We start from the raw sequence: 17730 nt of genomic DNA, 5'->3' as shown, positions 1-17730 counted from the left end.
GCGCTTACCGTGGCTGGACTGACCGCCACGTATAAGTATAGGATGTCTCCTACGACTGGCCTTGCCAGTGTTGGGAGTTGAGCCAGGTGTTCACGGAGCTGCTGAAAGGCTGACTTTTGTTCGTCTCCCCATTCAATGCCTTTTGAATTTTGGAGCTTCAGCGCCTTGAAGAAAGGGAGCCCTTTGTCTGAGGCTCGTGAGATGAACCTGGACAAGGCAGCCATTCTCCCGGCTAGACGCTGAATATCTGTTTTTGTCTTCGGCTCGGGGAGGTCTAAAGCAGCTTGTACTTTGGCGGGGTTTGCATCAATCCCCCTCTTGCTGACCATGAAGCCGAGGAACTTGCCTGACTTCACGCCGAAGACACATTTCTTCGGATTCAGCTTCATTTTGTATTTTCTGAGGGTGGCGAAGGTTTCGGCTAGGTCCGTGACATGATCTTTTTCTTTTATGCTTTTGACGATTGAGTCGTCAACATAAACCTCCATGTTTCGGCCCTTTTGCTCGGCGAAAACCTGATCAACCAACCTCTGATATGTTGCCCCCGCATTTTTCAATCCGAAGGGCATCATTCTGTAATTGTACAACCCGGAACTTGTTATGAACGCTGTTTTAGCTCGGTCCTCGGGGTGCATGAAGATCTGATGGTATCCCGAGAATGCGTCCATGAAACTGAGCAGAGCATGCCCGCTTGTCGAGTCGACCAGTTGGTCGATCCTCGGCAGCGGATAGGAGTCCTTGGGACATGCCCTATTCAGGTCCGTGAAGTCAACGCACATCCTCCAGTTACCATTTGCCTTCTGAACCATTACAACATTGGCCAGCCACTCCGGATACTGACAGGGTTCAATGAACCCAGCATCTAGGAGCTTATCGACCTCAGCTGCGATGTTCTGGTTCTTTTCGGCGGAGTAGTTCCGCTTTTTCTGCTTAATGGGTCGACTGGAGGGGTCGACATTAAGCCTATGGGAGACGAAGTCCGGATCAATCCCGGGCATTTCTGCGGCTGAGAAGGCGAACACGTCTCCACTGGCCCGTAGGAGTTGGACGAGTGCCGCACGGGTGTTTGGCTCCAGTGACGACCCGATGCTAACACATCTGTTCGGATCTCCTACGGTCAGTTCTATTGACTCGGTCAGGTCATCCGTCTCCATGCTCTTAGAGTTGGATTCCTCGAATTCCGGCCTGCTATCAATATTAGCAGACTTTCCTGGCCGCGGCTGGCCATCAGAGTCGTTCGGCTCTGAGGCGGAGTCAGCCTTTTGGCCCCCATCAGATTTCTCGTTGTCTGGGGCTTCATTAGCCGAAACGTCTGAGCCTCTCGGCTTTTTGGCGTTTCGGTCCCGGTGCTTTTCCTCCCCATCGCCACGGTCGCCTCGGCGAGACGTGGATGGCTTGAGGTGATTGCATCGGCGGGCTTCTTTTTGACTGCCCTTTATTTTCTCGGAGCGTCCCTCGTCTGAAACGTATATCATGATTTGATGATACGTGGAGACGACTCCTTGAATGCCGTGAATGAGGGGTCTCCCCATGATCACGTTGTATGCAGATGGAGCATCTACGACCAAAAATTCGGCCATGATATTCCTAGCTGCTCGGCCTTCGCCGATGGTGACAGGAAGTGTAATCTTCCCGTCAGGATACGATGAAGAGCCGTTGAATCCAGACACCGGGTAGGGTGCGGGGGCCAGGTGCTCGGCTCCCATCCTCAGCTGGTCGAACGCTCCTCGGAAGAGGATGTTCGCCCCGCTACCGCCGTCGACGAGGGTCCGCCAGACGTTGCGGTTGGCGATGCCCAGAATGATTACTAGTGGGTCATCGTGGGGGTATACCACCCCCTCACAGTCTTCGGCTGTGAACAGGATGTTCGGCGCCGGTGACTGGGACTGCCGAAGCTCAGCCTGATGAATCTGATGGGTTAGACCCCTCAGTTGGCGTTTGGCTGTGCCTCGCGAGATTCCCCCGGAAATAACTAGGATGTCGAGGGACTCCTTGCCCTGAGGTCCCTTATCCTTCTTCCGAGCGAAGTTGAGGTCCTGCCGAGAATCTTTTTCAGCTTTTTTCTCCTCGCGCCTGTCCGCGAGGTATTGGCTCAGGTACCCCTTGCGGACCAGATCCTCAATCTGGTCCTTCAGCTGGACGCAGTCCTCGGTGCGATGTCCGGGTGAGTCATGGAACTCGCACCACTGGTCCTTTCCCCTCGTCTGATGCCAGGGAGGCAACGGACGAGGTTTTTTGAATCTCCCCTCGTCCTTCGTCGTGCTGAAAATCTTAGCACGGGGAAGGGAGAGTGGAGTGTATGAATCGTACCTTCCCGTGTAGGGAAAGTGTCTTTCCTTCTTCGGCTCGGCAGCAGAGGACGGTTCTGAGGCCTTAGCCTTCCCTTTCCTCTGCGCCGAGACTTCGGGCTGCTGCCCTTTCGGCTTCTCAATTCTCGGACGAGACTGAGACCTGGATCTGTTCCACTCCTCGGCTCGGATGAACCTATCCGATGCTTCCAAGGCTTCCTCCAGGGTCTGCGGGGGATGCATGACCATGAAGTCCAGGAACTTTCCAGCTTGGAGGCCGTTCCGTAGCGCGAACACGGCCAGGCCTTGATCCAGGCTTGTGATTCCGGATGACTCGTTGCTGAAGTGAGTCAGATAGTCGCGGAGGCTCTCGTCCTCCGCCTGCTGCAGACTCATTAGCTCTGCAGTGGTCTTCTCTCGGCGGTTGGCCGTAGAGAATTTGCTCTTGAACTTGTTGGAGAGGTCGTTCCAACCGGTTATGGAGCCTTCCTTGAGCCCTTTGGTGATCCAGGATTGGGCAACACCTTTGAGGGTCGTAGGAAAGTATTTACACCAGGTAGCCTCAGACCTCGGGTTCAGATACATGTGCCCCTCGTAAGAGGCAATGTGATCCTTAGGATCTGAGGTACCATCGTAAGTAATATGTGCCGGGATTTTGACCGTTGGCACATGCTCTTCCAGAATCCACTTCTGGAAGGGCGAGTTCGATGGAACCATGACCGCCTTCCCCTTGTACCCGGCCTCAGGGACCTCGCTCCCTCCTCTCTCAGAGGTGGAAGTGGTTTTCGTCCCCGGCTGAGACAAGGTTGGGTGGGGTCCGGTATCCTCTGGGAAGGTGAGGCGGCTATGCACACTCACCTCCCTCGAACCCAAGCGTTCGTGAACGCTTTGGCGGGCGAATTCCGGGTCCTTGGAGGGCCCCATGGAATTCTGAGCTTCAGAGTGGTCAGAGGGTTGAGGGTTCCTCCTCCTCTCCTTACTGGAGTTTCGGGTGTCCCCTCGCCACCTCTGGCCGAGCTCTCTATGTGGTGGAACTTGTCCACCATCATCCTGACCGATCCTCCTTTTCAGGTTTCTCGGCTGGTGATCATCAGGCATCTGGATTGGAGCCCCTTGAGCTTTAAGGAACTCCATGCAGATGGCCACTGCTCTGGCCACTTCCTCGGTGGAGGGTCCGGAGGGAGGAGTCTCCCTCGGATGTGACCTGGATTGCACGCTATGGCGCGGCGGGGAGTTCCTCGCACCTGAGCCACTCGGTCTCGGGGATGGCCCCGGCTGCCGAGTGTGGTGCGAGGTGTTCTCCTCCTGGAGGCTAGGACCTCTTGAGGCTTCCCTTTCCGGAGAAATGGGGGCCTCCGATTCGGAAGAGGCTTGCTCCGGGGAGGGATAAACCGGCTGGCGTTCCCTCACCGTAATCCGGCCTCCTCCCTTCTTAGCCTTCTTGGAACTCTTTCCACTCTTAGTCATGGCGACTGCCGGAGTGTTTGATGACTGACGCGAAATTTAGTAGCGTTCCCCACAGACGGCGCCAAATTGTTTCGGATGAAAACAATCGAATCTCGGAAGATCCTTTTATCTTGAGGGAACTTGGTCTCGGTCCGAACGACGCAGGAGCCGAGGGTTTCCTGCACAACAAATACACGTAAACTAGCCTCGGGGGGGGACGCCGAGGAAGGCCCCTCCGATGCTTAAGTCAGTATATTAGAGAGAGAAAGCTGTGCAAGAGTTTAGTTGCTTGAGGCTTTATTGTCTTACCAAGAATTGACCAAATTGTTGGCTTTTATACCTTGGCTAATGAAGGAGGCGGATTGGGCCCGGAAGTCAGTTGGGCTGGGCCAAGCTGATTGGGCCGTTGACTGACCTTGACATGGCTTTGAGGATGTTGATTTTTGACTTTAGCACATTTGGAGAGTTGAACCTTAACCTTGGGCTTTTAATTGGATCATTCAGTGACCAGGCCCAATTGGACTAAATTGGACCCAAACATACTTTATGGCTTTATGCATTGTGAGTAGCTCACAATATTCATTGTCTTTTGCACGCTTGTGTTTTAGGGATTCAAAATGTGATTAAATTAAGGAATTTGTTGGTCAATTGCACTTCTTTTAAGGTTTTAATAATTGTTAGGGTTTGAAATTTATGTATGAGAGGAAGTGCTGACTGACTGCTGAGAGTTTGGGATGTTTGTATGAGAGCAGGTGCTGATTGCTGAGGGTATATCAATGTGATGGAGGAAATGCACTTGAGTCCTACACCGAGTTAAAAAAGAAAGGGGCGATGTTTTGGGTTGTGTTCTTGTGTATGCTGGTGATTTTGAAATTGGGTGGGTTGTATGTTTCAGCCTTTTGGGTTTTGTTGATGCAGTAATAAAGATTAGGTTTGCTGGGTTATTAGCAAAGTTTTGGGAAAACTTGTCATCATTTTGTGTGCTAAGTCCTTAAACTAACTTGATTTTTCTTTTCCCTGTATAGCGAGGGTTGATTTACTTTTGTTAGTAGTTAAATCGTGATTAATATTGCTTTGGATTATTGAAGTGGTGTATTCTCGAATACAATACAAGTAGTTGTTTGTTTATTTGTCTGTCTAAGTCTTTTGAGTGAATTGAATGTTGTCTATTGGTCTATTTGTTTATTTCAACTTTTGTTGCTTGGCTTCTTGTGATTTTTGCTTTTAATTGCAGCTAGTTTGTTGGTCTTTAGCCTTTGTCCATAGTAGTCTTATTGAGTGGAAGTCTTGATTGCTGATCATATGAGAGTGTATTATTAAGATTGCAGATTGGATTTTCTTAACTAATGAATCAGAATATTCATTATGATATTAAATGGGGCCTTGTAAACTGTGTTGTTCAGGTTGTATCTATTGCCTTTAATGCTCTGTGCTGAAGGTACTGATGTTTTTTCTTCAGAAATTATTATGAAGTGTATCATCCAGTTTCATCTGGCAGACATGTTTTGAGATTTTATGCACTAATTTCTTGCTTGGCTTGATGTACTAGTTTTCCGTTATTAGGTGCACTAATGCGAGTATTGGCAACAATCAACTTGCTTTTTTTCCTAACCTCCAAAGAAAAATAGAATACTGCATAAATTTTTAAAAACACAAACCTAAAAAGTTTGGACAACATAAATAGATGAACTCTGATTCTTTGGTGGTTTAAATAAAATTTTTTTTAAAAAATAGGTAAGTGATCATTGTAATGCCATAATATTTTCAGATTAAAGATTGCAGAATTACAATAATTTAGTAGTTTATGATACTCATACATGGTATACTTTGAAGAAGTTTAGCTGTTTTCTGGTTGAAGGTATAAGATTTGTTTTGTGCAATAAGGCCCAAATATTATGTGTCATTGCATGCTTTTGTGGCTATATACTTAGAGTTGGGGTTGTGTAAATATGTACCGTTCTATGTGCTGTATGATATTTTATGCTTGGTGCGTTCTTGGTTTTGTATAAAAATGGTTTGACAAATCAAGTTTGAGGTTAAATCTATTATAGCCCGAAAGGAAGCATCATCATTTGTTGCACTTTGATATGATTAATTCTCTCATTTGAGTATAATTTCTTGAAAAACGAAAACAACGCACAAGAGTTGTTTGGCTTGTGTAATGTAAGCTATCACTCTATTCCATTGCTTTTTGTTTGATCCTTAGTTTTTGGTGGCAGAAGCTTTCTTTTGCATATTCCTTCCTTTTGAGGCATCTACAATGCCTAAATTTTCTATCTAAATGATTAATTTCGTTTTCTAAATTTCTTTATTTTGTTGAATCTTAAATTCTTTTTGTCTTTCGTATATCAGTAGAGTTTAATAGTAAATCTGATAGGAGTATTCCAATGCAGCTTCTTTTCCTTCCACTTTCTTCAATGGCCCTCCAGAAAATGAAGATATTCAATTCTGTTGCCAGCAAGATTGTGTGCACCGTGAAATCTTCTCAACACTTCAGCAAACGTGGACTCTGTAGCTTCTACGGTGAGTCAACAGAAATCCATGGAGTCGTGGGAAGAAGATGGATCGCTTCGATTACGGTTTGATGTTCCAGGAGTCCCAAAAGAGAAAGTAAAGCTGGAGGTTGTAGGGAATACATTGTCTTTTGAAGCTGAAGCAGTGGAGATTCCATGCGATGAGGGAATTCGGGCTTACTACTCTTCCATTGAGCTGAACCCAATATTTTACAATCTAGCCAAAGTCCATGTAGAACTACTTCATGGAGTTCTCTACATCAACATTCCTATCCATTCCTCTCCCTAAATTTTATCGTGCCCTGAGTTTGTGAAATGGTAGCCTATCTTCTATGCATTGTAGTACTTGAAATGTAAATACACAACAAAAAAAAAAATTCTGTAATCGGAGTTAAAACTGAAAATTCTATCTCATAGACCCTGTTAGAACCCCAAAATTTTATGCTCCTCTTCTAAAACGTTTCTGTGGCACGTTCTTTGTATTATGAAATAGTTGTTCAGCTCCCCATTGCTGGACTGTTCTTGTACGTACACTGATTAAGAGACATCTTTTCAGTCTGCAGTAACATGATTTGGATGCTGATGCTGAAAATGGGAAGAATTTTTGAAATCAGAGTGAAAACTGTTTCATACATCAACAAATTATTTTGTATATGATGTTTAACTTGAACCTGTTTCCAAATGCAGTGCCATTTTAATTTATGTTTCCTGCATAAGGTGATGGTTTTTAAGCTTTCAATGTTATGATTAGTATCGTAGTTTTATCTGACCAAGAATTATATGGCTTGTATAATACTTTGTATGTTACATTACTGTCAATTTTTGTGTAACATGGATATATGAACATGTGCAACTAAAGAACATGCCAAGAGTCGTTCCATAGCGAAACACACAAACATGTTCGTGGAACCGTGGAAATACTATTATATTCTAACTTGCTTTGAAATGGTCTTCACCACACAGATGTGTCTTTACTTTGTGGAACCATGGAAACTCTATTATAATTATTCGAGTCTTTCTTGGAAATATTCTTTATTCTTCACTAACAATTCAAATGGACAGAGACGAGAAACTTCGTGGAAGAAGGACATTAATTTTCAATTATCGGAGTCATACTCGTATTGTTGAAGTATTGTTGAGGAAGTCATATTGCAGCAGCATTGGTATTACGTTCAGTCAACCAGATTGTTAAGCAATTGGCATCTTAACCAAGTTCTTCTGACACAAAAATGGACATCGGCACAATTTTGTCTGCTGCTCAAACACTCTTTGCAGCGCTGGATTGCTCAGAATTGAAAGACATATGCTCAATTTTTGGCTACAAATCACTACTTAATGACCTCCAAAACACCGTCCACACTATTTAAACTGTGCTCAACAAGGCAGAGGCCAAGCAGGAGCTCCTTGATGAAGAGCAACACTATGTTGAGGAACTCGAGGATGTAGTTTATGAAGCAGATGATCTGCTTGATGAATTCATCACTCTTATCGAGCAGAAGAAGATCAGACAATGACAAGAAGGTACGTCTCTTCACTTTTTTCAAGAAGGTTGGTGTTGCTCATAAGATGTCTAGAGGGGTTAAGAAGATCAAGCAGAAGTTGGATGCTGCAGTTTACAACAATCAGTTTAGATTTCAGATTGATCATGAGCCTTAGGAAGAGAAGGCCTGAGACTTGCTCTTATGTGTATGCAGTTGATATAATAGGAAGAGAGGACGATTTGGAGAACATTGTAAAGATGTTGCTGGATTCCAATGTCCAACAAGAACTTTCTTTTATTACTATTGTAGATCGGAGGATTGGGAAAAACTGCTCTGGCTCAACTTGTGTATAATGATGAAAGAGTCAGAAAAGCATTTAAATCACGGTTGTGGACTTGTGTTGCTGATCAAGATCATAAACAATTGGATATAGAGGGGATTCTTGGTAAGATTCTAGTTTCAGCTACTGGCCTGAAGAATGAAGGCTCCACCCCAGAATCAGTACGGAACCAGCTCCGAGAACTACTAGCAAGCAATAAATATTTGCTTGTGTTAGATGATGTTTGGACTGAGCACTGTGATCAATGACATACTCTAGTGCGATATCTGATTGGAGGACAAAGTGGAAGTAGGATTGTGGTGACTACACGTTCGAAAGAGAGCAAGAATTATAGGAGATGGTCCAATGTATGAATTGTAAGGGTTGTCAAAGGTAAATTCATGGAAGTTTTTTCAAAATGCAGCTTTGGATCAGAAAAATTAAATCACTCAGAGGACTCGGTCAAGATTGGACAAGAGATTGCTGAGAGATGTGCTCGAAACCCTCTCGCTATAAGAGTGGTAGGAAGTTTTCTGTTTGGCCAAGACGAGAGCAAGTGGCAATCATTTCTAGATATTGGATTAGCCAACTTCAGAGAGATTCATGATGACATTACACCTATACAGTTGTTGAGTTACCATCATCTTGAGTCTCCAATAAAGTGCTGCTTTAGTTATTGTGCATTGTTTCCCAAAGATTTTGAGATAGGGAAAGAGATGTTGATAAGCCTTTGGATGGCACAGGGCTATATTGTGCCATTAGATAAAGGCCAAAGTATCGAGGATGCCGGTGAGGAATATTTTTCAATTTTGTTGCGGAGATTTTTTTCCAAGACGTTAAGAAGAATGAAGATGGTGAGATCAACTCATGTAAGATACATGATCTGATGCATGAGATTACTCAAAAAGTCACACAGGGGGAGATTTCTGCAAAAACAGTTAGCATTGATGATTTGGATAAAAAAGTTCGCCATTTATCTTTTGATAGAAGTTCATTTGCAAATTACTCTTTCAATAACACCCATATTCGCTCCTTTCTTAATGTTAACGACAATTTTCAATTTGTCAACATGGAGCAGTTGCTACCAGTGAAGGCTTTAGTAGCAAGTTGCAAGTGCTTAAGGGCATTGGACCTGTCTGAGTTAAATATCAAAAGCTTGCCAAGCTCGATGGGTAATTTGTTGCACTTAAGGTATCTGGACCTCTCATTTAATGGAGAACTGGACGTACTCCCTAGGTCAATTACAAAACTGTACACCCTACAAATCCTAAAACTAAGGGAATGTTTTTACTCAAAAGTGTTTCCAAAACACTTGAGTAGATTAGTTAACCTTAGGATCTTAGATACATGGGGTTGCTACAACCTGACTTTCATGCCTCGGGGCGTGGGTAAGCTGACTTACCTTCACACGCTAAGTAAGTTTATAGTGGGTGGTGCAGGAAGTGGTTCAAGCTGGGAGCAATGGTGTGATGGGATGGATGACCTAAGGCTCTTGAATCTGAAAAATGATCTTGAAATTCATATCAAGTGGCCCCTAAAAGGTACTAATGCTGTCAAGCAAGAAGGTTCTGGTAGAAGTGTATTAGTGTAGTAAATGTATTAGGAATAAGAAACACATCAAGCACATTAGATTAATTTTATACATGAGGAGGCTAATGGAAGAGTAGTAATTAACGAGGAAGCAAGATTGCGATTGATGGAAGAGCTGCAGCCACATTCGAAGCTCAAGGGGTTAAAAATGTTGGGATACCGTGGTGTGAAACTGCCTGATTGGGCAATTGATAATAACATGGTAAAATCTCTCCCATATCTTGTAAAGCTTCATCTTGAAGATTGCAAGGACTTGGAGCAAGTGCCACGCATAGGCAAATTGCAAAATCTGAAGGTGCTCTCGCTTTTATCATTAGAAAAATTGGAGTATATAGAAGAAGATAATCCCCAGGCTTCTGTGTCTGGATTGTTAACTGCAGAAGAACCACTATATTTTCCCTCCCTAGAGCAACTTTGGCTAAAAAACTTGCCAAAGTCGAAAGGATGGATGAAATCAGGGATGGAGGTGGGTGATGTTCGTCTTTCTCAATTGAAGTCATTGGTTATAGACATATGCCCAGAACTGACATGGATTCCGCTGAGTCCTATCCTAGAGGATCTGACTGTATATTCATTCAATGAAAGACTGATGCTGATGAGAAGCCATGAAGTTTCAGATAGTCCTCCGATCCCTCATTTCCTTCCTGTTTGAACATTGACATTCCTCTTCATCACAGTCAATTGACCCTGGAAGTTCAAGTAATAGTTATAGTAGTAACGTTCTGATATTAAGGGCAGTGGAATCAGACAATGTGCCCTGGCTAAACTCACTGCTAGTTGAGGCTTTTCAGTGCCTATTTGAGTTGCGCATTAAATATGATAAAGAGGTGGAGAGTTTGGCTGAATTTGGGGTGATTCTCCATAGCTGCTCATCTTCCTTGCGATCCTTGATCATTCATGATTGCCACAAACTAAAGACTTTGTATGGAGGGTTGGAGCATCTCACTGCACTGGAGAAGCTACGGATATCTACAAGTCATAACCTGAGGCTATCAGAAGAAGTTACACAGAATAGTACTGGCACACCGTGGCCATCCCTTCATCAGAGCCTTTGTTACTTGCACTTGTGGACACACCGCAGCTCATAAAGCTGCCTAATTCCATGCAGTACTTAACTGCCCTCCATACCCTTGAAATTTCAACGTGCAAACAATTGTAATCAATTGTAATCACCTCTCTCAAGCAACCGGATTTCAGGGTGCTCAGCTAGCCTGGGGAGAAGATGCCAAAGTAACCCAATAGGAGAGGACTAGCCCAATATTAAACATATCCCTACCATTGTAGTTCGAAAAGCACTAGACAACTAATTATTAGCCACCTGTAATGACTGTGTCGAGTGGAAGGGAGGAAGGGAACATTCTTTTCATTTCATGTAAAGTTACCAAATAACGATTAGATTAACATACACTCTTGTAGTTATTGGTAATTCATCTGTTGCTTCTGTCCTACCATTGTTATTGTCTTATTTTCTGTTTTCAAAGTATTACTTGATACGAACAACAAAAGTACAAATCAGTGGTAATATTAAACTCTGTCTCATAACTCTGTTTCCTGATGCAGTCCATGTTCATTTTATGTATACAATTTATTGTTAGAAACTATTGAGATTTCTCATTGAGTCACAGTAAGTATACTGGAAGTACCTGCACTTGTACCTTTGAGACTTTTTTTTGGCCGAAGATCAAAAGGAAAACAATAGTCCATATTGACCTTTTGCTAATAATCAGGCACCAATTGAAATTAGATAAATATTTTTTGTGAAATGTAAAATTGTATGAATTGAATAATTGATATATTGTAATATAGGATGTTTATTTGCATTGAGGGTGCATTCTATTCACCTGTTTTTTACTTATCTGAATCTATTTGAACTTATTTTAGTTATCAATTAAACTTGGTAGTCCTGATTAACCCTTATCACAATTTATCTGAACTTATTTTTCCTGAACTTATTTTATCTTAACTTATTAAGCCTGAAATAAGTGGAAATAAGGTGAACAATACAGAGCCTGATTCTGAGCCAGAACGCCTGAAATACAATTATTAATTAATCACTAATTTTTATGTAAAATTATGTACTGTAAGGTAACAGTTCATAAAATTCAAAGTATACATCTTTCTATCTAGCAGATTGAACCACAAGATGTGTATCCAAGCATAATCTCTTCTCTTCTAAATACGTGTGCACTAAGCCACTGTTCTATATTTTCCTGAGCATGTTGCTTGGCTGTTTGTCTTGTCCATGGCTTTGAAGCTTTTGCTAAGCATTAGCGCGACAAGTTTGATCGAGCAACATGGCTGTGAGAACTAATAATCTAAATAATATGGGCACTTTTTTTTTTGAATAAATATATGAGATCTTGGTTCTTAGGCTTTAGCAAGTCTGTGAAACCAAATATCATCTACAGTAACTCGGTAAGCTCATAATGCACATTTTAAAAAGGAAAAAAAAAACGTATGTTAACAACTTAAAGTACAGAGATCACATTATTATAAGATTGTATTAATATTCTTTTTTACAGAGTATTTATTATTTTAACAGAAGATTGTATTGATTATAACAAGGTTCCAATTTAATTGTAATTATGTTATATTGGTTATATAAGCAAAACCTACTGCTTCCTTACAACAATGTCGTTGTAGTATAGTGGTAAGTATTCCCGCTTGTCACGCGGGTGACCTGGTCTCGATCCCTGGCAACGGCGTAATTATTTTTAATCTATCTCATTGTTGAGTTTACAAATAATAAAAACAATCTAATTAACTCCTTGAACAGTTTTGTTAATTTAAGAAATACAATGAATAATAAAGCCGGGTTTGATCCCGGCAGCAACAACGTAAATCAAGAAGTGGAAAAATAAAGGGAAGCATAAAGGAGATGATTCCAAGTATCAGGCACACCAGGAAGACACCAATGACTACAATCAGGAAGTCTATGTCTACGAATTCCGTAAACTCCAGGATGTCCATCTCTTCTTAATTGAGAAAGTGGTGTTACTCTTAACAATTCTACTGGCTTTTCCATTTTCTTAATCACCTTTTCTACTATCCTGTCTGCTGGGTGTTCTTCAACTACTCCATTGTTTGTTGCTCCGAGTAACGGTCGCTTTACTCCTATACATGTTCTTGCATTTGGAGCTGTCCAGTTAAGGGCACTGCAACACATACAATACAACTATGATCAACATGTATAAAGGTATATGTTGCGTAATTCAATAGTTAGATAGAAAGTCTAATAAAAGCTGAGTTTGCAAGAGAAATTGTCTTACTTCATATGATCAGGGGAGACTCCTTGAAAAAACACCCTGATATCTGAAGAGCTCAAATGTAAGTCTACCCATCTAGTCCATGTCTTCAATCCCTTTTCGTATGCAACGAGTCGGTCCATGTCTTTATACAACTTATTCCCATCTTCAATGAAATCCCACCTGTTTTTTTATCCAAACATACAAATTACTTAGTTGAATGCTAACATTAAAGTGTTGTGCAATACATTAGCAACCAAATTTGATTCAATTATCTCATAATTTTAGGGATATTTGATATGATGATAACAAATACAAACAACTTACCTCAGAAGCTGCTTCAATGGGAGATACAAGAACTAGATTCAACGGAGAACGGCAACTGCGCTTCAATGGAGAACGTTGAATGCGCTTCAACAGAGCAATTCAATGGGTTGGAGTGTTGGACGCCTTGGATCCCTATTAAAAGCCATGACCCATGACCCGCCACAATTATTAATGGGTTAGATCCGTCTAATAAATAAATGGCTGAGTCTTTATACGATGGTCCAATTAAGGGGATGGGCAGAATTTTTAAGGATTTAGAGTAAATCTGTTTTAAAAAGTACGGAGTATTAGTTTATCTTAACGCTTTCATTTCTCAAATACTATCTTCACACACCAAAGCTTGTATAATTTGTTTGTAAGTTTTTTTTGTTTTTTTAATTTTGAAAACGGCTGAAATTACATTAATTAAACTGAGTTTACAACAAACAAAAGGAAAGTATGGTAACATAAGTGAATTACATGTTATCATGTCTTAAATGTGGTTAGGATGAGTTTTCCTAAAAAAAATGTGGTTAGGATGACTCTTTTGTCGTGGCCATTATGACAAATTAATTGTGTCGTGTGAAGTGTGAACTATGCAATTGTATAGGTAGTGTTACCTGTGCGGTTTTAGCATTAGCTGACGGTCACTTACATTTTATTATAAATACAGTTGCAGATTAGCAAGTGTAAAATTGTATGAGTTAGTTAATTATATGAGTTGGAAATTGATCTGTGTAAAACAGAAAATTATTAGTTAATAACTTTAGAAGTGACAACTTTACTTAAACCCATCTAGATCAACTGAAGAAATTTCCAAAATGCAAGGAGGGATTACATCACTCCACACCCATTGGCCAAACTCACATGGTTGAAAGTAAGTCTTTATGTGCTACATTATTACCCCATTGCCTTACAAAAGACCATAAATCACTAGTAAAATTAGACAAAAAATTAATCTAGAATATCCTTTATAATCAGATGAAAGGAACTGGAGTCATACAAACGCTTCCTCATTGCCTCAATCACCACCAGATTATCACTCTCGATCCTAATGCAGCTCATACCCTTGTGTATGTCTCGCAATCTTCATGCCCTAAAATACCGCTTTCACCTCTGCAATCTTAGTCTCTCATTTTTCACTCCACTACACCGTAGCTCCCCAAAGCACCACCCCCTCACTATTCCTGCAGACTGCACCCAACCCCATCCCCACCTCCCCCAAAACACCAGCATCAATAATAATTTTAACCACAGCAGATGCCGGAGGAGACCTGCCCACAGAGACACTCTTTCCACCCCTCCATTCCCCATGTTATTCAACTTTCCCACCTTTAATCTTCAAATCATAGGCAACAATTTGCTCAACATTCGGATTTTCACCCTCAATCATCCATTTGTTCCTTGCGCCCCACATAGCCCAACACATGGTAATTAAAGTCATCATATCCTCTCCAAAATTACCCAAACAATGTTCCCACCAGTCACCCATACTACAAAGAGAGTGAGACAAAACCATAAAATAATTGCACTTACTCCAAAATCCATTATTCTACTCTGTGGCAAACACCACAAGCTAGTAGCCAAGGCACAAATTAGCTACAAAAAAAATTAGCTTTAAAATCTTATGTGGCCAAAAAAACTAATTTGCTAATTAGCTTACCATTGAAGTTACTCTAATACTTCATCTGTTCCTTTTATTAGATACATTTTGACTTTACACCCTAGTGTCCCAACCAGTCCATCAAACACCCACCCAAACCCTAATTCTAACTCTCGAACCCCACTTATTTGACGAACTCCCACCCAAACCCCAACTCTTACTCTCAAACCCCAATTATGTGGCGAACTCTCACCTATCCCTAACCTAGCCGATCGATCGAACCCACACAACTCCCACCCACCCTAGTCGGCACTAACCTATGACCACCCAACCCTCTACACCAACCCCGACACCCCAATCTTTTTAAAATTTATCATAGTTAAAAATAAAAATAATTTTTTATATTTAAAATTAATATTAAGATATATTTTATTTTTAATTAAGTCAATTCTTATTTAATTGAGAGTTAATTGTAGTATAAGTCAATTAATGACTTGTATGATCGGTCACAAGTCAAATCTAGTACTTAAATTATTAGGGAAATTCTACATGGCGGTCTCATGAATTCAACTTTTCTACGTGGAAGACGAACTCTTATCCAACTCTTTTAAGTGGCACCAAGGTTTAGAAAAATTAACCATAGTGACCTTTTTTAGGTTTATGGCTAATTTGATTTTTTTTTTATTAAAAATTATTTAAATTATATTTTAAAATAATAAATTTAAAAAAAAAAAAAATTCCCGCCACCTATCCCCACCGTCAAACCCTAACCTCACCCCTAGCCTCACCGGAAACCGACCAACCACCCCTCTTACCCATCGAAACCGAACGGCTGGATCTGTACACCACCTTTAACCCATCCCCGACCTCCAAAACCACCAACCCAGCCAACCTTGACCCCCAAAACCACCTAAAGTCACCGTGCGCGCTCGTCGGACTTGTTGGTGGTTTTTGGGATCGGGGTGGCTGGGTAGGCGGTTACGGGAGTCAGGGCTAGGTTAGTTGGCCTTTTAAAAGGCTGGCTGACGAGTTTTGGTGGTCAAGGGGTGCGGCCGGCCAATTTTCGTCGAATTTAAGGTTTCGCGGTGAGGGTGGCGGTGACTTCGTAGTTGTTTTGGGGATCGGGGTCCTCTTTCATCTTGGGGATTTCAATCTGTTGGAGGTGCTGGTGAGAACCTTGTCTAAATTTTGAAGGTTATGAGGGGAGTGTGTAGATCGTCCTCCTCTGTCGCCATTGCCCACCTTTGTGTGGAAGGTTTGTGTTTATTCAAAGGGTCTCCCCGTCGGTGAAACAAGGTCTAAAGACTAGGCCTAACGCCGCTGTCATAAAGGTCATCGGTATTTTTGACCATGACGGAAATGGTAAAGTTAGGGTTAGGGTTTCGTGGGTCCTTGCACTGAAGGGCTAGGTCTAACGCCGCCGTCAAGAGTAGTAAGTGACGAAAACGGTGAAGTTAGGGCTATGGTTTTGAGGTTCCTAGTGTAAGTGGTTTCGGGTTGTCGGGTTAGACGGTGCATTCCTTGAGTTTGTTCCCTTTCTTAGTATGTTTGTTCTTAGTAATTATCAGAGTTTACTTGCCTTAGTTTTTGTTATGGTATGTTTTAGCCCCCTTTGGTTGTTTTCCGGCTATTTAGTTGTTTTGGCTATAGTATTTTGGATGGTTGTGTGCAGTGGGAGTTAAGCCCCTTTGTTAAGGACAGTGGGGTGTTTACAGTGGTAAGAGAGGTTACAGGTGCAGTTGTTGGGGTTTGAACAAGAAGTTGGCTATGGCTAAGGTGAAATGTGTAAGTTGTTGGAGTGGTATGGGTTTGGTTTCTCTTCCCTCGGATGTAATGATTTTTTTGGTCATTATTCCTGATCTTTATTATCTGAAGCAAGCGCCCAAACTTTGTTTTGGGGTTTCTCGAGCCTCAACGTTGTCAAAGCTTTCTTGCCAACAAGGAAAGCTATTGATTGGGAGGTCACTAGTTCAAGTGACCCGTTTGATGACCTTACTTGGTGATGAGTTGATTCCGCCTGGTAAGGAAGTGCTAGCCATGGTCAAACAGTTTCGATTCCCTCCGTTGCTCTCTTCTTGGAGTGTAGGATGTTTTTGCTCCTTGGTTTGTAAGAAGTCCCTAATCTGCGACTTATCCGGCCAATTCAAGTTTACTTTCGTCTCTAGTCTAAAAAGTTGTTGTAAAGGCTTTAGTGTTAAAAGCCATATTTTAAGTTTAAGTCCTTGTTTTGTAGATTGTAAACTCTGATTTTATGAATACATTTGCTCTTGTCAAAAAAAAAAAAAAAAAAAAATATCTTCTATATTGATAGCAAATCACAACATCCCATAAGTAACAAACCATCCCCCTAATATATAAATTCAGCTATACAATAAACTTCGACAATATTAGAGCAAGAAATAAAAACTCATTGAACCAACTCTAACACAATCAAATAAATCTCCAAATAGATCAACTATAATCATAAATTTCAGTAAAATGCAACCAAAAATTAGAAATATGGGGATGGAAAAGGGTACCAGCTGTAACGAAACACATGTTAACAAAAAAAAGAGTAACATCCCAACATCCTCTCTAAAGAGAGCTATCACATTCACATTGTCTATATTGCCTTCATAAACTAAATTACTGCAAGATTTAACAAGTAAAACTAATTTAACAAGAATTGAAGTCAGGCTCTGAACTAGAAAAGTATTCTAGGGGACCAAAAGTTTCATTTAAGTTGTGGGGTGCTGACTGTCACGGCTCCCAGCAATTCCCCTATGTTCCCACCCATGACTGGAGTAATGTTAAGCTGCCTCAGAGCTTCAATGGGTTCTCCTTCCCCTCTGTCCCTAAAAATACAACCCTTTATCTCTTTTGGACACAGGGATTTAAAAGAGTATATTATAAATATGGTCAAGTTCGTACTCCGTATATTTTCAATAACACAAGGAGTT

The 17730-nt window shown here is 41.6% G+C and overlaps 1 protein-coding gene across 1 annotated transcript; it reads right to left on the bottom strand.

Annotated features, from left to right (window-relative positions):
- Positions 1-12405: 12405 nt before the first annotated feature.
- On the bottom strand, positions 12406-13934 carry LOC110729805 (protein trichome birefringence-like 43). The gene is made up of 3 exons (XM_021909580.1): positions 13210-13934; positions 12907-13065; positions 12406-12792 (listed from the first exon to the last, which is right to left on the bottom strand). The coding sequence occupies exons 2-3, from the start codon at positions 13023-13025 to the stop codon at positions 12480-12482; spliced, it is 432 nt and encodes a 143-aa protein (XP_021765272.1). The 5' UTR covers positions 13026-13065; positions 13210-13934; the 3' UTR covers positions 12406-12479.
- Positions 13935-17730: the final 3796 nt, after the last annotated feature.

Source organism: Chenopodium quinoa, unplaced genomic scaffold (assembly GCF_001683475.1).
Source record: "Chenopodium quinoa cultivar QQ74 unplaced genomic scaffold, ASM168347v1, whole genome shotgun sequence".
Classification (NCBI taxonomy): Eukaryota; Viridiplantae; Streptophyta; class Magnoliopsida; order Caryophyllales; family Amaranthaceae; genus Chenopodium; species Chenopodium quinoa.
The sequence above is the reverse complement of the archived record's forward strand: the minus strand, read 5'-3'. Positions and strand labels throughout refer to the sequence as shown.